At 38.1% G+C, this 24,494-nt stretch overlaps 1 protein-coding gene across 16 annotated transcripts in view; it reads left to right on the forward strand.

Moving 5' to 3' along the window:
- LOC105469857 (neuregulin 3) overlaps nucleotides 1-24,197 on the forward strand; it is a 1,123,162-nt gene extending 1,098,965 nt beyond the window's left edge. For 4 of the 16 annotated variants that reach the window (XM_071069824.1, XM_071069826.1, XM_071069832.1 and 1 more), the window contains 3 exons: nucleotides 10,812-10,939; nucleotides 15,986-16,159; nucleotides 22,122-24,197. In XM_071069824.1, coding sequence (XP_070925925.1) covers nucleotides 10,812-10,939; nucleotides 15,986-16,159; nucleotides 22,122-22,629 — 810 coding nt within the window. In that variant the 3' untranslated portion in view covers nucleotides 22,630-24,197. Of the gene's footprint in view, nucleotides 1-10,811; nucleotides 10,940-15,985; nucleotides 16,160-21,806; nucleotides 21,879-22,121 lie in introns of all 16 variants that reach the window. The other 12 variants (XM_071069825.1, XM_071069828.1, XM_071069833.1 and 9 more) reach the window with 4 other exon arrangements.
- Nucleotides 24,198-24,494: the final 297 nt, after the last annotated feature.

Below are 24,494 nucleotides of genomic sequence, written 5' to 3' on the forward strand. Positions count from 1 at the left end.
CTGGGTTTGGTGGGAGTGACTGACTGTAATCCCACACTCTGTCTCTCCGGGCCTGATAAATTTTGCACACCTCATATAGCTCACACTGCTCTGAGCTATTTTTCTTAGAGTTTTGAGAGTGAATTGAAAATCATGGAATTGTTTGCAGGCAGTAGGTCAGAAGAGGTAATTTTGTTGTAACATTAATTAAAGTTAATTTTAAATAACTTTAAAAATTACTTCTGATTTCTTGTTTTAAATATCAAATTATAACTTATTGATTGAATGTAGATTCATGCATTCATTTGTCTATTTAAATGTAGACTAAATAGCCTACTAAGTACCAGACAATACCTATTAAGGAACAGGCATGTGATGAGGACCAAACATGAGAAAGCCACTTCTTTCCAGAAGTTTACTGATTACTGCGAGTGATCGATATAAATCAAATAATCTCACAAATGTGGGCTCTCATCTATGCCAAGGCCTACTGGAAATAGACAACGGTGCTATCAGAGCTTATAGTAGGCAGGTTGGGGAATTAATATCAGAACAAGAATAGCTCAGAGCTCTCTAAAAAGGTGCAGTAGCACATGAAGAATCCCCCTGGTGAAGTGGTAACTTGCTGGGGAGGAGGTGGGAAGGGGTATTGTGCTGGGCCTAGTGTCTGGAGAGGGTCCCTTGTCATATTATTTTGCTTTAAAGGAAATGTGTGGAGATTGCGATTGTTGAAGTTCTTGCTACTGTGGTGTCCATGCAAAAATTCTCAACAGCGGTCAAGTAGTTTTTAATTACCTGCATTAGAAATCCCAATGAAATAACTCTCGAAAACATATTGTAACTATCAATTTCCCTGTACTCCGGCTCATAAGTCAGAGTGACACTAAAGAAAATTCTGTCACAGACATATTTGAGCCAAGCAATGCAGAGAGAAAGACATTTAAAACTGCCTAAAAATATCCTCCTCCTGCCTTTATTGCCCAGGATTCCAGACCAAGTGATTATCAGCTCTGTCAACATTGCTGTCCAAAACTGACCCTACTTTCATTTAACCTTCTGACTCCTGCTGTGTGCATGTGGCAGACCTGGAAACAATGCTGTTATTCTACTGCCAACATGTGCCTGCTTCATTTGACCGGCCTATTGATTTTGGTGCACCCCCTACAATGTGCTAGGAGCAAAGCAGGTGGGCGGGCGAGAGGAGATGCCTTCAGCACCTGGGAGCATTTGCACTAGCCGGCACTTTCAGGGGAGCCAGTTGAACGAATGTTTCCCCAGGAAATAACAATATTAACCAGGGCCTATAAAGGAGTTTTTTAAAAAAAAAAAAAAAAAAAAAAACACTTGGGCTCATGCTGAGAGCACCAGTGAATGAACTGGGGCATCTCCTTATTCACCGCTAACACGATCTTTTGTATATTATACCAAATGAGCTCTTAACCACCTGCACACAATAAAGTCAGGATCTGTGTCAAGGAAATAACATAGAATCAACTGCCAATCTTTGTAACATTGTAGAGGATGCTAATAGGGAGGTCCAGACAGGCAGTTAACCTGAGCACTTACATTTCACTGAAGATACAATCTTAAGAATAAATTTGTCCATACCTCAGCTTGTCTCAGAGAGAGAACTGCATACATTTGGATGGAACCAAAGTAAATATTTTTGGGCTGGGCACTGTGGCTCACACGTATAATCCCAGCACTTTGGAAGGCCAAGGCAGATGGATCACTCGAGGTCAAGAGTTTCAGACCCGCCTGCCCAATATGGTGAAACCTTGACTCTAGTAAAAATCCAAAAATTAGCCAGACATGGTTGTGGGCGCCTGTAATACCAGCTATTCAGGAGGCTGAGACATGAGAATTGCTTGAACCCAGGAGACTGAGGTTGCAGTGAGCCAAGATCAAGACATTGCATTCCAGCCTGGACAACACAGTGAGACTCTGTCTCAAAACACATATATACACACACACACACACACGTATATATGTATACATATATATAAAGCATATATATACACACACATATATATGCTTTGTAACATTGTAGAGGATGCTAATAGGGAGGTCCAGACAGGCAACTAACCCGAGCACTTAAATTTCACTGAAGATACAATCTTGAGAATAAATTTGTCCAGACCTTATCTTGTCTCAGAGATAGAACTGCATACATTTGGATGGAACCAATCAGGTTGATATTATATATATTACATATAATACATTATATATAGCATAAAATATATATTATATATAATGTATATTATTATATATAATGTGTATTATATAACTATATGATATATAATATATTATATATGTATATATGTGTGTGTATGTGTGTGTGTGTGTATATATATATTAGCACAGAGCATAAAATGTCCAAAAGCTATGATTGTGGTCAGTCAAGTTAACTTTCCAGGAGGGTTGGTATAGGTGAACTGTTTTGCTGAGTGGAGTATGCACCCTGAGGGCCTACAGCTGAGCTACTCAGGCAATTAAAGGAAGACTGAATTCTGCCTTTAGTCTCTAAATTCTTTTTGTTTATTTTGATGCGTACTTTTTAAATCATTTATCTTATTTTCTATTTTTTATTTTCTTAAGTAGATCTGATATTTTAGGATAGCTTTCAATTTACAGGAAAGTTTAGCGGATACCACAGCAAGTCTCTATACTCTGTATTCAGTTGTCCCTATTATTAACCTTGTACATTAGTAGGGCACAATTTTGAAATTAATAAACTAATAAGAATGCATTATTATCCGTAACATCCCATATGTTAACAGTCTCACAATTTCTCTAGTTTATTTTGATTTTATGAGTGTTTACCCGATTGCTCCCTCTGTTCCAATCCCAGGTACCACATTACATCTAATGGCCATGTCTCCTTAGGTTCCCCTTACCTGTGACGATTTGTCGATTTTTTCTTTTTATGATGACCTTGACAGTTTTGATTAGTACTGGTAAAGAATTTTGTAGGATGCCCCTCTATTGGAATTTGATTATTTTCTTATGATTATGTGGGGGTTACTGGTTTTCTGTAGAAATTTTAAAAGTGCCATTTTTATTATGTCATATCAAGGATACACACTACAATATGATTTATTATTATTAATGTTTACCTTATCATCTGTCTGAGGTAATATTAGCCAAGCTTCTCCACTGTAAGGTTACCCTTTTCTTCTCTCTGCTTTTCCATAGAATACTCTTTGGAAGGAAGTGACTATGCATAGCCCACACTTAAGGAGTGGGGAGTTACAGTCTTCTTTCCGTATGGTCAAGTTTCTACATAAGTTATTTGGGATTCTATCACAAAGCGTTTGTCTATTCTCTCCCATTTACTTATTTATTCCATCACATATTTAAATCAGTATAAATAAACTCATGGATACTATTTTATAGTTTGATTTGTAATCCAAGTAGTTAAATACTACGTTACATTGTCATCCATTTTTGCTGGCTTTGGCCATTGATAGGTCTTTCAGCTGGCTCATGTCATTTTGACATTATCCATCAATTCACTGTAGGTTTTCAGGTTTTTTGTTGTTGTTGTTGAGCACTACAAGACACTCCTTCCTTATATTGTACATTTTCTGCCTGAATTCTAGAATCAGCCATTTCTCCATGGAAATAGCTAGTTTCTTTCTTTGCAGAATGTTGCTGGAGACCGGGATTTGGAAGCTAGGTGTGTATGTTACCATTGCTACTGGGATGTCTTTGCTTGACCTTCTCAACAGACAGATCAAAGATTTTATATATATATAATCTTATTATATATATATCTTATTATATATTATATATAAGAGCTATATCTAATGTATATATTAAATAATATGTTAAATATGTCTACTTAAGATTTATTTAAATAATATAATTAAATTATATTATATAATTTAATTATAAATAATATAATTAAATTATATTATTTAAATAATATATATTAAATTATATTATTTAACCAATGTATATTAAATTATATTAAATAATATATTAAAATATATATTATACATCTTATATATAAATATATATATTTATATATTAAAGGTTGTATATAGACTAACATAATCTGTAAATTTTTCTGTGTAAGCATCTGTGTCTATATTCTGCTGATCATGTGTCTACATTGATGTCTACCCCCAACTCTAATCCATAACTACATCAATAATTCTACGCTTCTCCCCTTGCTTATTTATAAATTTCCACTCCAACAGCAAAAAGTCTCCTTCCCACTGTCCATTATTCATTTACTTATTTTTTCGGTTACAGAATACACATACAGCATTCTCACAATGGTTACACCATACCTTTGCACTGTTCAACCTTAACGGCTAGGCGGTGCACTTGGGCGGTACTTTTTTTGCCTTTGTCTGCTAAACACTTGTGACCTTCACAAGTGTTTCTTCACTTTTTGTTCTCTTTTATGTGAGATGGAAAGGTTACAGAGAGCTGGAATTGGGGAAATGCCCTTCTTTCTAGTGAGATAAGACTCTGGTAAAATCTTTTTACTACAAGAGTAGGCAGTTGTTATTGAGAATGCCCTGTGTGCATTTCAAAATGGTTACTTTTCCCCTTCCACTGGCAGAGACAGTAGATGATTTTTGTTACTGTTGGGGTTCTTTCCTGTGAGAACCTGATGTGGTTCCTGGAGGCCAAACTCATGGAAGTATGGACATTCTATCTAAGACTACAGACCCCAACTCTTGTTCTAGTGCCCATACAAATTCCAGCCACCTGTCCAAATTACTTCTTAAACCTTCCTAACAATTTATGGTTCCAGCAGACTCAGTTGCAGAAAAGCTGATCTTAGCCATTATTCTCTGTATTCACCTGTTTCTCCAGATTTAAGGTGGTAGTGTGCCCTGCAACCTCAATTATCCAATGAACGCAAGAAGAAATTTTCAGTTTGTTCATTTATTTTTCTATTGCTAGGATAGGAATAGTGACTTCCAAACTCTTAGCTTGTCAAAACTGAAACCAGAAGCTACCTGAATTCATTTTCAGCCAAAATGTATGAAATATCATTTGGAAGTTGGTCAAATTATTAGACTTTTTATCATGCTTCCACAAGTTTCAAGCAACCTCTGGATAGGAATACCAGCAATTTAAACTTGAATTTCAGGTACAATGTAGTCACTAAAACAAAATGCTGTCAGAGAAAAAAATAAAAAGTTCTAAAATAATAAATTTTGGAAACATATTTATATTAATGGACCAAAACAATACAAATAAAAACAACTGTTTAATATCACAATAAGTCAAACATTTGAAATAACAGATTTAGGAAATATCTGTCATGAACACTATCAATAAACAGAACAGGTTAAGAGGTTGATTCTATTTGAGTGTTATCCAGAATTTTGGACAAGGCCCTCTATCTCTCAGATCCCAAGCAGAGACTATGAACTAATGGTACAAAAGATGAATTGGGTTTTTTGACAAGGAAGGAAGGGAGGAAGGGAAGAAGGGAGGGAGGGAGGGAGAGAGGGAGGGAATTACTGATTTTTTAATGATTTGGCAGTTTCTCTAGAAGGTCTGCATGCTCCAGAAATAGTTGGCTGATATTGTCCCCTGGCAGCCTGTATTAGTCTGTTTTCACACTGTTGATAAAGACATAACCGAGACTGTGTGATTTATGAAGAAAAAGAGGTTTAATGGACTCACAGTTTCATATGGCTGGGGAGGCCTCATAATCATGGTGGAAGGCAAAAGGCACCTCTTACATTGCAGCAGACAAGAGAGAAGAGAGAACCAAGTGAAATGGGTTTCCCTTATAAAACCATCAGATCTCATGAGACTTATTCACTACCATGAGAACAGTATGGAGGAAGCTGCCCCTATGATTCAATTATCTCCCACCAGGTCCCTCCCACAACACATGGGAGTTACGGGAGCTACAATTCAAGATGCGATTTGGGTGGGGACACAGCCAAACCATATCACAGCTCTCTGCAGTTGCTGAACATACTTGCTTTCTTCAGTTTGTCATGGATTTGCCCAGAGCATCTCACTTGTTTTTGTAGCTAGGCCTTCTAGGCACCCAGGTTTTTCTTGTAAACCAATTAATTAGATAAAAAAAGATAACAAATGCTCATATGTCTTTTATAGAGCTTAGAAGTCACACAGATATTCAGGATATCATTGCACTTTAGTAAACATGTCTATTCATCTGACTTTTTCCATGGATACTTTGCAATACACAATCAATAATAAAGCACACATAGAGGTATTTCCATTATGCATTGGATCTTTGTTATTTAAGGTTGTTGAAAACAATCACCTTTTCCAAATTATCTCTGTATCTTCTCTTTTCTCTGTCATTTTACTCTATTTTGCAAAAAAGACTGACCGGGCTTTATAGGTCCACTGTGAAAAATTCAGATTCTGGTTCAAGACATGGTCATTACTGCCACTATGTGGCTTATTTTGGCAGTTACTGAAAAGAAAACTAATTGGAGCTTTTGAACTTAAAGCTGCAAAACCTTGATGTGTTCCCTCGTCTCCATAGCTTATACTCATGGATATACTTTTTACCAAGCACAACACCTAATTAGGCAATTAATAATTTATTTTAATTTTAAAAATCTGCCTCCTAAGTAGTTGCATGAGAAACACACATGCAAATGCACACAGAAAAATATATGTATATGTACATAAAAAATCTGTATATATATATAAACACCAGGCTAATTGTATATATAATCATAAATATATATACAATCTATTTATATCTATTAATTGCATTTTCCTTATGTACACAAATGGATTTATATGCGTACTTTTTTGCACCTTCCTTTTATTCTTTTCAATGGTTGTGTAGTATTCATTTGTGGACATTTCTACTGTTTTTAATTTTTTTTTACTTTTGTGTTTATTTCCATTTCGTTATGGAAAATTGTACTGCTTATATACCCAGGAAATTATTATTTTGAACTTTTGCAATTGTGGAAATTTGCATGATAGAATTTCTAAAAGTAGTATTTTGGATCAAAGAGTAAGTATATTTAAAATTTTGAAACATATTGTCAATTCGCTCTTCAAGTTAGCACCATGGCTACTTTTCCAGGGCCTTTGTCTTTATCAGATATTCTTGAAATTTAAATTTCTCTATTTATTTTATTTATTTATTTATTTTTTTTGAGACGGAGTCTCACGCTGTTGCCCAGGCTGGAGTGCAGTGGCGCGATCTCGGCTCACTGCAAGCTCCGCCTCCCGGGTTCCCGCCATTCTCCTGCCTCAGTCTCCTGAGTAGCTGGGACTACAGGCGCCCGCCACCGCGCCCGGCTAATTTTTTGTATTTTTAGTAGAGACGGGGTTTCACTGTGGTCTCGATCTCCTGACCTTGTGATCCGCCCGCCTCGGCCTCCCAAAGTGCTGGGATTACAGGCTTGAGCCACCGCGCCCGGCCTCTCTATTTATTTTAAAGGCAGAGTTTTGTTATGTTGCCCAGCCTGGAGTGCAGTAGCTAATCACATAGCACACTAGAGTCTCTAACTCCTGGGCTCAAATGACCCTCCCACCTCCACTTCCCAAGTAGCTGGGACTACAGCTGTGCACCACTGCACTTAGCTTAATTTTCTCTATTCTGACTACCACCTCTTTATAATGAGTGCAGTTGCACTCTTTGCCATATGTACGTTGCCTGTCTTCATTTTTCTGTGAAATTCTTGTTCATCTGTTGCCTTTAATTTCTTTCCAGTTGATTTCTGTCTTTATATCTTAAGAATCATCTTTAACGTATGAATAGCCAATGTTTCCCCAGGCTTTTACTTATATTTTGATTTACTAATAATCACTTTTGTTACTTAAAATATTTAAATTAGTAGTAAGTCAAATTTTACATATTTTTTTCTTTATGGTCTCTAGGTGTTTTGTCCTGGTAACAAATGTCTTTCTCCCATAAGGTTATGAATACATCTCCCATATAGTTTTATAAAGGTTTTTAATATATTTCCATTAACCAAATAGTTCATTCATATCTTCTGTTTGCACTGCTATAAAGCAATACCGGAGGCTGGGTAATTTATAAAGAGATTTACTTGGCTCACAGTTCTGCAGGCTGTACAAGAAGCATGGTGCCAGCATCTGCTTCTGGTGAGAATTTCAGGAGGCTTTTGCTCATCGCGGAAGAGAAAGGGCAGCAGGTGCCACATGGTGAGAGAGAAAAAAGAGAAAGGGGGAAGGGTGCCATGCTCTTTTAAATAACTAGTTCTTCCATTAATTTATAGAATGAGAACTCACTCATTGCTACAGGGAGGACACAAACCATTCATGAGGAATCAACCCCCATGACCCAAACACCCCAAACACCTCCCACCAGGCCTCATCTCCAACACTGGGGATCAAATTTCAACATGACATTCGAAGGGGACAAATATCCAAACTGTATCACTTCTCTTTATCAAAATCTAAAAATATAAATTAAACTAAAATTACACTTTACTGTTATCCATAGTTACATTCCTTGCCACAATTCGTATGTAATTAAGTTATGACAATGTTAATGGTTTATAATTTTTGTGACTAGTTGAGTACAGTGGCACGATCTCAGCTCACTGCAACTTTCATCTCCCGGGTTCAAGCTATTCTCCTGCCTCAGCCTCCTAAGTAGCTGGGATTACAGGTGCACGCCACCATGCCCAGCTAATTTTTGTATTTTTGGTAGAAACAGGGTTTCACCATGTTGGCCAGGCTGGTCTCAAACTCCTGACCTCAGGTGATCTGCCCACCTCAGCTTCCCAAAATGCTGGGATTACAGGCATGAGCCACCGTGCCTGGCCTGAGAAAGCCTTTCATATTAAAGCTATGTTGTTAGGTAGATAAAAATTTATGAATATTTATCACTTGCTAGATTGCTCATTCTATTAATATGAAATATCCATCTTTGTTCCTTTTAAAATGTATTTTATACATAATTATGTTTTACTTGAAATTATTACTGTTAAAAACTTTTCCCCCTATACTTTGCAGAGTATATCCCTACCCATTCTGTCGAGTTTTTTCTCTGTTGTTTTTAAATTAGTTATTTCAGAACATAGAAGACTAGATGTTTAAAATCAGTGCGTGAATCTGTCTTTTAATAGTTAAATCTAACCATCCACAGTTTTTATCCTCACTGATAGTTTCACACTTATTCCTGTCTGTTTATTTCCGATTTACCATGCTCTCTTGTTACAGCCCCCTCTTATTAATTTTTGCTGAATTAATATTATTTTAATTTTTTCATGTCTTATATATAATTCTTATATTCTAGTGCTGTCTAATTTCTAATACTTAAATACATATGTTTTGTTCATCAGTGTCTAAAATTAATCAGCATGCATATGTTACATTGTCTTTATTCTCTACAATCCCAGCCTGGATTTTTTGTTTTTCAAATGTTCATTCTTCTGTCTTTTTATATTCTTTTTCTTGTCAATATCTTCCAGCCATGTTGAAAGTCTTTGGACTTTACTTTCAAGCGTTAATTTTAAAGCCGACATTTTAAGAAAGAAATTACAATAAAATATCTCCCACTCCTTCCTCCTGGATTCACTTTTCTGCTGGTTAGAACTCTTTCTTTCTCGATTTCTTACTTCATAAGTCATCTTTAGAATATATGTAAATGTAAGACTACAAGCAGCCACTACCAACTGATTAGAAATGGGACTTAGGGTGGAATTTATCTGTAGTTTCTTATAGTTCAGAGATAATATTTCTAAAAGGCTAGAAAACATCTTAGAGTATCATCTTCATTATTGTGTCTACCTTCTTTTTACCTGGATCAAATGCATTAAGTATTGTTTGTGAATTTTTTCAACAACCCTGTAAGAGACATTTTATTATCCCACCATATAGATGTGAGATTCAAAAAGGTTGATTAACTTGATTTTTTTCATCAATGCTTCTAATAGTGGCTTCTTTACTTTTGAAATGAAAAAAAAATAAAAAAGGTATACTGAGTTAGAGTTTTATAGTTACTCAGGATAACACTTAGAATCTTTAACTTGACACGTTGGGTACTGACTATCCAGACTCCAAACTCTCTTTTATTTTGATGAGCATCCTTAAACTTCTATTTCTAAAGAAAGTCTTCACCTGGAGTTTCTAGAAGAGAAATCTTCTACCCTTTGCTACCTCTTCCAGCGCCCAGTGTGCAAGGAGTATTAAAGTTGACGACTTATTGACTCTTGAGATGCCGTGTGATATTTCTTTTGGGGTAAAATTTTTCTGAAGTTGTCATCTATATAAGCCTTCTTTAGGCTTCTACACCTTACGAGTTATTATAGCCAAAGGAGAAACCAAGAGTTCCGAACTATAAGGAGTGAAATGCTCAAAATTTCTCTTGTTAAACATGGTAATTACCTGGTAACAAGCTGAAAGAGAAAAACAGTGGAGCGTGGCGGCCAGATGTTCTGAACCAATGTCTTTCATCACTCTCAGAATGTTATGAAATTTAATAAGTGTTTATTGAATCCTTATTAGTGGTAACCCAGCTACTAATTCAATTTTTTTGGTAAGATGTACATCAACTAAACCATACGTGTAAGCGCCTTTTGGCTGTCAATCACAGTGTGCCATGGGTGTACATTAATAAAAATGAGAGAGCAGGCTTGGGATTCTGACATGAAGAACCCTCTTCAATGGATCCTGTCTAGGCACAGAGATGGTTGGGGCAGGGGAGGTGAATACTCAACGTGTTGGAAATAGGACACAAATTATGTCTCATCTCCTGCTCCTCTAATCAGGTGACCAGGAGGAATTGGCATTCCAGTAACTTCTCAATGCCTAGCTCTGGTGTTCTAGGCCCTCCTCCCGTAACTTATCCTTCATCTCAACTCTGTACGTGTGATTTCCCACAGTATTCAAAGGTGGAAAGGCATCCTGTGACTGCATTGGAGAAAATGATGGAGTCAAGTTTTGTCGGCCCCCAGTCATTCCCTGAAGTCCCTTCTCCTGACAGAGGAAGCCAGTCTGTCAAACACCACAGGTACAAGTAGCTCATCATGGTGGGAGTGGGCACGTTCACACTGTGTGTATGCTGGGTGGCACATGCCAAGGACTGGCCGCGTGACCTAGGAGAGACAACTGTTCTTGCTTCTCCTATAGTTCTCTGTGGAGCAGATGCTCAAACACCTCACATCGGGTAAACCAAAGATACCGGTTTCCACAGCAGACAGCATTACCCCTGTAAGAAACTTGATGGAACTATAAATAACACCCATCAAAGCTACAGACCAGCTAAAAAAATAAATTGCATTCTGAAAAACTATTTTTAAAAATACGTTACCTGGCCTGCCTTTTCTAGATGACACAGTTAATGAGTAATTCTTCCCCGTGCAGCCTAATGTGACAGACTTCAGGTTTTCCAACACGGTTCTTACAAAATAAAATTTTCCACGGGGAAGAAGCCTGGTGAATCTTCTTCTTAGGTCTATAAAATCTTCTGTTATAAATGGGGTGGCAGTTTCTTACAAGCTCCCCAGAAATTGGCTTCTTTGGAGAAAAAGCCAAAAACGTAGTTATCTGACACATTTCATAGCATTCTAAAGCTAACCTTGTCCTTCAGCATCTTCTAGTCTCCACTTTTCTGTTTTATACATCAGGATTCTGAAACTCCAAATATTAAAGGTATTTGTTCTAAACCAAATGATGAAGTTTGGGACAAATGACAGATACACATCCTCAGTCTTTATGGAAGTTGTCCAAAGATGTAAGCTTCCTTTTCTTAGTGAGATAATACACTATTTTACAATTTGAAAAAATTATGAAAAATTAAACATTTTAACAATGAAAAAGTAAATAACAGTCGTTCCCAGCAATGAAAGTTGAATGTTGTTGCCCCTTTGTTGTCACATACTAGGCAATAGTTTGCACAACACCAAGCTGGACACATACATGATAGAAGAAAACTACTTTCTTCTTCACCTTTTAATGAGTTACATGAAATGGATTTTATTGTTTCTGGCCACATTTACTTTGAGATTTTTAGTCACTCTTGACACTAATCCTCAGCACTTGATGGTAATTTTTATTCTCATTCTACATGAGTAGAGATTAAAACACTGAGAGTTTGCCATTTTAAAAAATATGGTATGAATCTATGTTCAATTCAGGATTGAAATATCTTTGGCTCTTGGATAATTGCTTTAGCTATTCTTACTGCAAGTTTTGATTTATATCAATGTTGCATTTACAGAATATTTTCCTGTGAAAAGAGCGTTTCATTTCACTGGACCTAATGGAAGTTGTCTTAATTAGGGAAATAAGTTCAATATTACCAGTCTTTCAGAAGACCGATATTTTCCCCCAAATGGTATTTTCTCCTCCTGATTATAACACATGTTAAAGTAGTATTCCACCTAGTCAAGTAATTCAGTATAATATCATTCTAGTATTATATTAACTATATTCTGTCATAAATGCTTTAAAATTGATATATTTGTTTTAAAAGATCAGCTTTTAATATGTTTGAGCTGCAATATTACTATCCCCAGTTCTCATGTGCTTTTTTTTATGCTCCTTCCTAAACTTGGCTTCTGCTATGGTGTCTAGAAGTCACTCACAGATTAAATAAGGACATCTTTAAGAGACTTTCCTTTTTGTTTGGATCAATGACATTGCAGTATCTGTTAGCATACATTGTGTCCTGATAGATGGGCAAGGGTTGATTCACAAAATGCTTTTAGAACTTTGTAAATTATAGTTTAATATATCATAGCTTTTGTTTTGTAAAACATGCAATAGACTTAAACGTTTTCATGATTGATAACCCAGGCACTGATTTATACATCCTGGAAACTGCTCCCTAACTTTCTGAATGCCACTGAGTGAGAAGGCCTGAATAGCTGATTGATCAATAGGCATAAAACTCTTTTTAAGACAGGTCACTAGTTCATACTGATAGACTTTGTTGTTGTGACAGTTTAGTGAGCTATGAATAATTAATTTCTTTTATGAACTGCAAATATGACTCATTTGGATAACTCATGTACGAAACAAAGCTATTAATTCAGAGCCATTATTTCTAATGTTTAGTTCAAAAAAATCCCATCTGTTTAGAAAATAAATCTATTACGGCATGTCATATTTATTGCAGTATATTTTGGCAATGTAAGTCACTTATCTTTTTTTATTATTTTATTTTTTTGGAGATAGAATCTCGCTCTGTCGCCCAGGCTGGAGTGCAGTGGTGTGATCTCGGCTCACTGCAACCTCCAGCTCCTGAGTTCAAGGGATTCTCTTGCCTCAGCCTCCCAAGTAGCTGGGACTACAGGCGCGTGCTACCACACCTGGCTAATTTTTGTATTTTTAGTAGAGATGGGGTTTCACTATGTTGGCCAGGCTGGTCTTGAACTCCTGACTTCAGGTAATCCGCCAGCCTCAGCCTCCCAAAGTGCTGGGATTACAGGTGTGAGCCACTGTGCCTCGCCATGTCACTTATAAAAACCACATATGTAGGTTTTTTGCATTGAAGTAATTCCAGGGTTTTCAGTGACAGAGAAGACCCTTTGAATTGCCAGGTGCGGCAGGGGAGCTAGAGGAACTCATCGTGCGGAGCACCTACTGTGTGCCAGGCTCCATGCTCCATGCTTTGCATACTTCCTCTCTTTAAACCTCCACATCCCATAGCGAACCTGGGAAAATTCTTAAGTAGAACGCTGATATCTTCCTTTTGCCACTCCCTTTTCACACTGGCAACAATTTCTACCTTTTCTGTTTTCTGCCTTGCCCTGTACACCAAGACGGCTGCAGGTTCCCTTGTCCTCTGGTTTCTGTGGGTTCAGTGTGAGGCACAGGCATGAGATAGACGGCAGGGAGGAGAGTGAGGTCATGGCCCTTGTGTACCCTTCCTCCCTGCTTGGTTGCCTTCGGTATGTCCCTTTTCTGGGGCCATGGAGCCTGCAATGCGGCCCCCTCCTTACAACTCACTTTCTCTCTCCATTCTGGGAACTGCTCCCTCTCCTTGTCCCTTAAGTCAGAGGGATAATAATAGCTTCTCATAGTAGTCCTTAGGCACGGCAGCCTCCTTTATTGCTTTTTTTCCCCTCAAACACTGATCACACTTTTGTATATAGCAAAATCTCTAGCAATGAACCAAGTTAAACTGCCATCTATGTCTCTCCGGGACTCTGACTGCTACAAGTACCTCCGTCAGCATCATGCTTCCAGCAACTAGTTACCTGCAGACCCAAGACTTACACTCAGTTGCAGCTAATTAACTCTAGCATCTCATCCTTCATGCCCTGCAGATCCCATCATTGCCATTGGATGGTAGATGAAAGTAGGAAGGCAAGGAAGCAAATTAGCTGCTAGAGAGCTTCTCCAACTTGTGGGCTTAATGAGCTAACTAGACATTCCCTGTTAGGCATTTAGGGACACACCACACCAGAAGTATCATGATAAAGAATGAAGGTATAGGGGCTAGGGACAGTGGCTCACGCCTGTAATCCCAGCACTTTGGGAGGCCTAGGAGGTGGATCACCTGAGGTCAGGAGTTTGAGACCAGCCTGGCCAACATGGTGAAAGCTCGTCTCTACTAAAATTACAAAAATTAGCCTGCCATGGTGGGGGGCACCTGTAGTCCCAGCTACTTGGGAGGCTGGGGCAGGAGAATCATGGGAACCCAGGAGGTGGAGGTTGCAGTGAGCTGAGTTCGTGCCACTGTACTTCAGCCTGGGTGACTCTGTTTCAAAAAAAAAAAAAAAAAAAAAGAATAAAGGTATAATAAGGGATGTTACCAGATATGATCTTCTGCTTGCACAAATTTAGGAAGTTAATGTTGGCTTGAGGAATATAGAGATTGATCAGTCACCTTGCCACAACTAAGAAAGTGGCTGTTAACACTCAAATATCAGATTTTCAAACTCTGACCTTAAATAATGTTTGCAAAGTCCTGTTTTGTATTGACTAAGTAGAATTAATAGTAATATTGATGGAAGAAAAGTGACAAAACCCCAAATAATATAGTGATATGGGCAAAATGTCTTTGAGAGACTGGTTTCTTTAGAACCTTCATAAATTTATTAAAATTTCGAGAATGTTTTCATATTTCTTTCTATGGTTGTATTGATATTTACAGAGTTAAATGAGAATGCAGCACAAAATTCTCAGTTTCTTTATTATTTGAGCACCGCAGAACCAGTGTGACCACATAAACTAGCATCTCGTGGAATGTCTACACGTGAACAAAGTTCTCCTCACCAGTCTACAGTAGGGTTAATTAAGTGGGGTGGAGATGGGAATGGATAAGGAACAGGTAATAAGTCTCATCAGCAATGGATTTTTATAGAGTCTAGGTCTTTTCTGTACATAATCTATGTAAGAATTCTCACTTTGTTAAGGCCTGTGGTGTAACCCACTTAAATGTTGTGCTCATTGATGGCATCTATAAACATATAGTTATTTAGGCATTTGGATGTATGAGTCAAATAAACTATATAATCAGATGTTTATTAAAAGCAAACTCCGAAGAAAAATAATTTAGTTTGTCAAGATTGATTAAAATCTGAGGTAGTGTACAGGGGATTTAAACATATGTTAATGAGAAAATGCCAATTAAAATTTGTTAATTCTATCACTAATAAGTGAATATTTTCCCCCATAAATCCCTTCTGGGCTTACTGTGTTTAGTTTTCATCAGTATCTCATAAGAAGGCTATTTTTATTTCTATCAGAGAGACACCTACGATGCCTTGGATAATCAGGATGGATGGGAATGAGGAGCTTGAGAATTCCTTAAGTTCGCCTCTTACCCTGGCTGGAAAGTGGCAATGATTTTCATCAGTCACGCTCTAACCTAGAAAGCCAGAAATCCAGGAACTTCCCTTTTTCTCAGTGTCTCCAAAGGTAAAATGGATTGGGCTATTCCTGATCCCATTCTACCACATATACTATATTCATGGATGGCCCCTGGCCTAGAACTTTGAGGACTTGGGGTGCAGATTCAGTGTTTGCAAAGTTTGGACAGCCACCTGTGAGGTTATTGCTATGATGTCTTTTGTTTGTTTGTTTGTCTGTTTTCATTCCACCTCAGCAGGAGTTTATCCTCTTGCTGCAGCCCAGGGCAAAGGAGTGGCATGCTCCACAGGAATGCCTTCAGAAGGACACCCCCGTCACCCCGAAGTAGGCTAGGAGGAATTGTGGGACCAGCATATCAGCAACTCGAAGAATCAAGGATCCCAGACCAGGATACGATACCTTGCCAAGGGTAGGTCTCAAAACAGCAGTGGAATTTAGGGAAGGTGTCTTTAATGCCATAGCTTTAAATTAAGTTTTAAGTTCCTTGGGGTTTTATTCATTGGTTTATTCATTAACTAGCTATATATGCTTACTGCCATCTTTGTTCTACAAAATGTGAACCAACTTTAAAGTATAGGTGTGATGGAAATAGGTGTCGGGAAAACATTACATTAGAAAGAAATATAATTAGGAAGAAAGTAAGTGTAGATATCTAGGCAATATGTTATTAGATCATTTGCTAATACAACTGGAAATTTCTCTTTGATTTAAAAAATCAAAGGAGGATTACAGTGTTCCTTCATCTGCAGATTAGAAAAAGGACTTAATTCCTGATAAGTATTGTGAACAATACACTAAACAATAACTCATGGCATATATACAGTATCTGCTTCCCCTGAGCTTGAATGTAGAATCTGGGTCAATCTTGAGAGTGTAAAGTCAAAGTACAACTTACTAAACTCATATCTGCAAGTTATTCATGGTACAGGGGTAGAAGGATGGGCTTTGGACACCATCGCTGCTTCTCTTTACAGTGCAAAAGATGTCCCTTCCTCTGGTGGACACAAATCCATAGAGGCCTCAAAGCATGATGAGCTGAGTACAGGATGAATGTTAGCCATTATTCAGGTAGTTGGCATAAACTACCCAACTTAGCATGCGATCCTCACTTAAACTGACTGGACTTCAAATCCCATCTCTGCTCCTTACTACTAGTGTGACTTTGAGAATATTTTATGATGTGGTCTTAGATGCTCTTATCTATAAATTGAGAAAAATAGACCAGACACTGTGGCTACACCCATAGTCCCAGCACTTTGGGAGGCTGAGACATGAAGATCACTTGAGCTCGGAGTTTGAGACCAGCCTGGGCAACACGGCAAACACCATCTTTACCAAAAATACAAAAATTAGCTGGGCATGGTAGTATGTACCTGTGGTCCCAGCTGCTTGGGAGGCTGAGGTGGGAGGATCCCTTGAGCCTCAGAGATGGAGCCTATAGTGAGTGCAGATGGTGCTACTGGACTCCAACCTAGGTGACAGAGAGACCCTATCTCAAAAAAGAAAAGAAAAATACAAATAATTGAGCAAAATAATGTCAACCCCCTGAAGATTGTTGGGCAGGTTTAAAACAACCATGTGTGTAAAGAGTTTGTAGTAGACACATAGTAAGCAGAGAAATGGTACTGGTATTTATTGTTACAGTAATTGTTATAATTTTTTCAATAATTTCAAGAGCAATGCAATCGGAGTTTACTCTAGAAATTTCAGAAATCAGTTCCCTCACTCAAGCCAGGTTCTTGTGGCTCTGTTTTTATCTCTCTGAATGAGCCAGGCCTGGTTTCTATGCTGCTTTGACCTGGATGATTTTTCTAGACTGTCTCTATCAGGCTAAAGACCAAAACAGTGGGTAGGTCTAGCATAGAATCTCATGTTTCTCTTTTCATATGGGAATGGGATATATCGAGCAGTGTCCTGTCTAACAAAGTTCAGCAACAGATTTCTTTAGGAAAACTAGAAGATAGGAAATAAATGGCTGGTGGCTAGGTTTATAATTTTGAAGCAATTCCAAATGGACTGTAAAAGGCATTTGGTACAGATTTAGGGTGACAGTTGCAAAGCAAACATAACAGCCAAGGGGTTCAAAATGTATAATGCGAGTCAAGAAGCAGTTTGCATTTCTCTTGGTCTTATCTGTGGAGAAGCAGGCTTGCATTTAACCCATAATTATAATTGATCATGTTTCATAGTGCCTTTTCTATATAATTGACTAATGATGCCTCTTGCTAATGAATATGACTATATACATATACATAAAATCCCTGGGATGAATGTTACAAGAACAAATGAGGGAAAACCAACTTCAGAGATTTTGTGAGTGGACAAAAAACCCAGCCCATGCTGCTTTTTTTTTTTTTCTACTGGGCACTGTTATGACCATCATTCCATATGTTCGAGGAGTAAGGGTACTTGGAGCCTACGCCAGGCTCAAGCTTGAACCATGCACATATCATCAGGGGCTCAGAGATCACATTACATGTTCAGGCAATGCTTTGTTTTTTTAACTTCCTAGGAGACTCACACTTATTTTCTGCATGGTGGTGGTTTTGTTTTGGTTCAGTCACGATTGGGTTGGAATATTCTCTCCAGCTGCCTGGTCACAGGTATTTTCCCATGTGTGATATCTACCAGATGTTGATAAATGGTGACTCTAAGTGTAAGTCACTGTATGCCCAGCACAATGAATCTCAGGGAATAATCTCATTCTCAGTTCTTATAAACAGCTATTTTCCATTCCCAGGGGGCTGACTGTCTCTCTGGACTGGAAATGGGATTGGTAATAGAATTTCACAGCTAAAGGCCCTCTTTAAATTTGGCCCCAGCCTGGAGGAGGGGGAAATGAATTTGCAAGAGCCATCAGCTATCTGCTGCTTGTTTACCACGCAAGTGGGCACTGTCTATGACAGTTAGGCTCCCAACATATTTGGCTTCTTTCCTTGGCAAGAACTTCAGCCCAGCTTGAACCTAACGTCTATCTTATTGTGGCCTGGGGAAGGAGTGAGGTGAAGAGGAGATTCTTGAGGAAACTTTGTCATGACTCGAGCCCTGGTCAATGACAGCCATGGTAATGGCTCAGAGAGTTTTAATTGTATCATGTCAGGAAAATCAAGCTAATGTATTCATATGCCAGACAAAAAGAGATGGAATCACAAAAGTTGGATTCACATCTTAGAAGTAGATAAAATTCAAAATATACTAAATACCTACCACACCTAGCTAGCAACTTTATATACTTCCTTCAGTTATTCTTTAGAAATATTATGGATAAGCACACTAAGGATATCAGCATTTAGATGGTTAGCCCAATGTGACATACACAGTCCCATGTAAAAGAGCTGAGATTGAATACTGGCTTTTCTGACTAAATAAACCACTAAATCAACAAGGAATGTGAAGAAAACCACATTTATGGCTGATGATTTGTAAATGGAGTATGTAATTTTATGACTTCAGAGGAAAGTGTGGATTCCTTCAAAATAGTCTATTCATTCATTGTCATGTGCCCTAGGAACTGAAAGGGTTTGGAGTCTCCTAGAGAAACACAAATTCCTTAGCATGACTCATGAATGACTGGGAACCAAACCAAGTGACTAATACTTGGAATCTTTCTTCTTTAAAAGAATGCTTCGACTCACATAGTTACAGACAAGATGCATTTGTAATTTCTTTGTTGAGGATGAGAGGCAGACTGGCCCAAAACGAAATGACAAGCTTATGGACAGAACTTGTGGAAGCATCATTGGCCCTCAAGGGATACAGAACTTTGAATCCTCTGACTCAGAAATTACATCTAGAAATGTAGCTCTCACTTAAACTTCTGCTGGAATACCAGTGCTGGGACACTCATAGCATCTCTGGGGGGACGTGAGGCTTGCCACTGTGTCTCTAGTAGAACAGGGCAGAGACATTATTTCAATTAGTCCTCAGAAAAATTCCCCTTCCCTCTGAGCAATCAAGTTAGTGTTACTACCTGATTGTTTTAATTGATGGCAAAATTAAAGTGAGGCTGCCATTTGCCTGAGATTCCAGAGCATGTAGTAATTTTAGAACTTGAAATCATGTCTAATTCAAAACAAAATCACAGTTAGGAAAGTTCTCATTGTTTACAGCTCATCTTCATGTCATGGTAACATTTTAAATTTCCGTTGTTGCCAGGCATGTGTTCAAAGCCTGACTTGGAAAGTGACACATAATAGTCCACTGCAATTCCTCTTTCTCATCTAAATCCTTTAGTCAGACCTCTGGCAAATGAGAAGAATGCTCAAAGTTTGGCGTGAATTGCCTTTGATAATGTCTTAGTCATGTCACCTAGTTGACTTGTTGAATTTACAATTTAAAAACATTCTCTAAGATACTTGCACCTTTATCCAACTGTTTAGATCCAAGTGTAAGAATTTTTACCTATCACCATCGCGTATCAACTTACCAGATTCTACCTGCTGGTATACCTTGATGATATTTATGTGAAATGCTATCCTGGCTACATTTCTTGTCCCTGTTTCACTGGTGAACCTGACAGACAGACTTTCTATATTTTCATACATACAAATCATGCTAACAGGATGGTGCTGAGAGCAAAACAAAAGCCTGAATTTTGTTTCCTTACTTCTTGTTGAAAGTGATTTATTGATTTGAACTTTTAGGCTCATATTTTCAGTTATATAACACTAATGAGAATGGAGTAATATTCCCCAAGAATTTCCAAATATGTAGCTGTGCGGTTTGTATGAATAAAGATTACATATCCCTGAAAAGGTATTCTGGTTCACCTTAGGATATATTCATTCATTAGCAACCTCTAACATTGACCAGTAATAATTAGAATAAGACAACTTGGGTTTAAATTCTCTGTGTGACTCTTACTAAAGATATAATTTTGGGAAAATCATCTTAGTCTATTTTACTCATCCACTAAATATAATAATAAATAAACTACAAGGTTTTTAAAAAATAAAACAATTGGAGGTGAAAGTGATTTTTACAAGCACTGTACAGATATTAGCTGTTGTTATTAAGTTTGAAAACAGACATTAAGTAGGATATAAAGGGGGAGTTTACCTTGAAGACTTCTTTATGTATTCATGTGTTCACTTGGTTAAAGTGTATTGATTATCAATTCTGTATTAGGCACAGTAAGAGAGGATGGGACTACAGAGGCCTAAATCTCTTTCCTGTCTGCGTTCACTGTCTGGTGGAAAGACCTCTAATTTGCTCCCAATCATGTCCTTACAATAAAGATTTGTATTTAGTATGCAACACACTGCATTGCAATTATTATCTACATGTATAAACATGATTTTCATTTACATAATAATGGAAGTCAAGGAAATGAGATTTATTGTATGGAAGGTTGATATGTTTAAATTGTGTCAAAATTTGAATGTTTAACGTTTAAATTAGGGACAAATAACTAAGAAATAGAATCAAACACTACTGTTCAAGTTCCAAAACCCCATTTCTACAAATCTGCTATGTACCTGTCCCATTTTCTGTCCCTGAACAGCACAGAGGAGAAAGATTTACTAGCCCTGAAGAGGCAAGAAGGGAAGTTAGAAGATTCTGCTGTATTCAAATGACTTGCAATGGCATATTGGTGTTCTTGACAAGTCCTTGCCATGGACCAAAGAACTACCTTACTTGGTTTCTTGGTTACTTGGTTATAAGGAAAGATGCTAGATGCATAGAAGCCCTATGAAACCCACTTCATATTCAGCCCCAGGCTGGTAGAGGAATCGTTATCCTCCCATTCCCATCTGCTGGCTCGGCAGTCTGGCAGTGAGGTGGTTCCTTTAGAGCACAGTACCAGTGGAAATTGGATTTGGATCCCCTAAAATCAGTGTGAAGCAGAAAAACTCATGATTGTAGTACCTGGATGCTTAATATTGGGCTTCTTGATTGGCTTCAACTAGGGTGGCCACAACAAGTCTACTGGACTAACCCAGGGCTGAGAGGGTGGTCGAGTTGATGGAGTGGACTAATGCCATTATGGGTGTCCTGTTTGTCACAATGGAAAGGCCACACTTACCTGCTCAATCCCCATTTACTTTGTATTCTAGGATAGAGGTCAGGAAGACTATATCCCACCTGCCTATACAGCTGTGGTGTGTTGAAAGACCCCTGGACTTAAAGTAAGAAGATCTGGGTTTGAGTCTCAGTCTGTCACTTATTTTCTGTGTGACCTTGGGCAAGTCACTTCACCTATCTGAGCTTCAGTTTACTTCTCTGTTTAACTGGGAATCTATTATCCGTCTCATGGGGTTGCTGTGAGAATTCAGTGAGATGGTGCATGTGAAAAGTGCTTTGTGGATTGAGTATTGCTCTAACAAAGCCCAGCAGAAGGCAGAAGGAGTAACACTGTGTTTCTTTTTCAGGTATTCATCCAATGGTTTAAAAACTCAACGAAATACATCAATAAATATGCAACTGCCTTCAAGAGAGACAAACCCCTATTTTAATAGCTTGGAGCAAAAGGACCTGGTGGGCTATTCATCCACAAGGGCCAGTTCTGTGCCCATCATCCCTTCAGTGGGTTTAGAGGAAACCTGCCTGCAAATGCCAGGGATTTCTGAAGTCAAAAGCATCAAATGGTGCAAAAACTCCTATTCAGCTGACGTTGTCAATGTGAGTATTCCAGTCAGCGATTGTCTTATAGCAGAACAACATGAAGTGAAAATATTGCTAGAAACTGTCCAGGAGCAGATCCGAATTCTGACTGATGCCAGACGGTCAGAAGACTACGAACTGGCCAGCGTAGAAACCGAGGACAGTGCAAGCGAAAACACAGCCTTTCTCCCCCTGAGTCCCACGGCCAAATCAGAACGAGAGGCACAATTTGTCTTAAGAAATGAAATACAAAGAGACTCTGCATTGACCAAGTGACTGGAGATGTAGGAATCTGTGCATTCTATGCTTTGCTCAACAGGAAAGAGAGGAAATCAAATACGAATTATTTATATGCATTAATTTAAGAGCATCTCCTTAGAAGAAACCAAATAGTCTATCGCCCTCATATCATAGTGTTTTTTAACAAAATATTTTTTTAAGGGAAAGAAATGTTTCAGGAGGGATAAAGCTTACCATTAAAGCTTTGGGGTAGAATTCTGAATCCAATTTCAGTTAGTCCCAATACTGTCCTCTTTGGCTCTTAGAAGATGTGGGCAATTCAGACCCTTGGCCCCACAAGTGCCAGTGTCTCATTAAAACACACTGGTTTCAAAAAGAGGAGAGCTGCATCCTGCAGGTGGATGCGCCAGTGAGCAGGTGGCCCTTGCCATTTGGCTTGCCAGTCCCAAGCCCTAAATTTCTATTCACCCAATAGCCTCATCACAGGTTATGTCATGTCAAGAAATGTAGTGTTTTCTATTTGATTTTTGGAGAATGCCACAACAGACTCTGCAATGGGAAGGAGGACAGGAGATAGAAGGAGAAACCGGGGGCAATCTTAACTACTCTTGTGTGCCACCTTCCTCTGAGATTTGAATGCACAGATCTCAGCTGGAGGTATGAAATTATTACAGAAAAAGAGATAAACAAGTCACTATGTCGTGTCACTAAAATCATGCTAATAGAAATGTTTTTCCTTGAGATTGTTTAGAGGCTCTGGAGGAGCGTTTCTCAGTTTTTGTGTGCCTGTGTGCACATGTGTGTGCGAGCGTGTGTGTGTGTGGACTTGCTCACGCGGACACATATGCTGTAAGCACATGTGTTCATTGTGCGTATGTGTGTGCATGTGTGCGCGTATTACGCTTGCTAAAATTTGTTCTGAAACATCAGGGAATCTAATATTCAGAAAAAGTGTTTCCCTCTTAGATCTGTTCACTTTAAATTTTTCCATTAAGTATAAAGTTCAGTTAGTTCTTAAATCAAGGTCACTTGCATGGTGGGGTCGTATAAAACTCTTGACACTGTCTAGACCATTTTCTGATGTGAATACTTTTGAGAGGATCAACTATTGGCTCATTAATGATATCAGTATCATAAGGTGAGTTAATTGAGGGTGTGTGTTTATTTTGAATCATGCCTACTTAAATTATTAACACAAGACAGTTAACAAATTGACAGTTACCATTTGCTTTCTCATCATCCTCATTGCTATTTATTTTATAGCAAGTCTACTATGTGTGGACCAAGGCTTTGGCTTCTGTGGTTAGTATGGGAAGAATAAATTGTTGAAATAAAAAAACCCAGACTATTCAGTTCACAAGAAGCCCCCCAAGAGAACAGTGAATTGTGTTGTATGTTCATTTGGAATAAAGCAATATTTTTACCACTGCTAAGGTGAACTGAAACCTCTCCTGAAGATTTGTCTGTTTATTTACCCTCACTTTCATGGGACATATGAGGAAATTAGTGTTCACATACCCAGTCTTTTTCCAATTATTGGTGGTGTTGAGTTGTTATGTTTACACTGTTTTAAATAAAAAGGCACCGTATTTGAAAGCATAAAAGATTTCTTTTACTGCAGTTTGGGAAAACCTTGGTTAAAATCTCTTGGTGGAAGACACATTCCATGGAAAAGGAATATAACTATTTCTGAGTCAAGAAGTAAATATGTACAGTTCTTACTTCAGGTTAAGTTGTTTCTGTTGAAAATACATTGCAAATTGCTCTTCGGGAACATCCGTTATTAGTAGACATATTGTCATCCAGAAAAAAGAAAGAGCACTATGTATTTATCAGAACTACTTAATAGAAATTCAAAGTCTCAGATGTTGAAACACTGGTAAAAATGCACTTTACATTTA

The sequence above is a fragment of the Macaca nemestrina genome, chromosome 9 (genome assembly GCF_043159975.1).
Source record: "Macaca nemestrina isolate mMacNem1 chromosome 9, mMacNem.hap1, whole genome shotgun sequence".
Taxonomy (NCBI): Eukaryota; Metazoa; Chordata; class Mammalia; order Primates; family Cercopithecidae; genus Macaca; species Macaca nemestrina.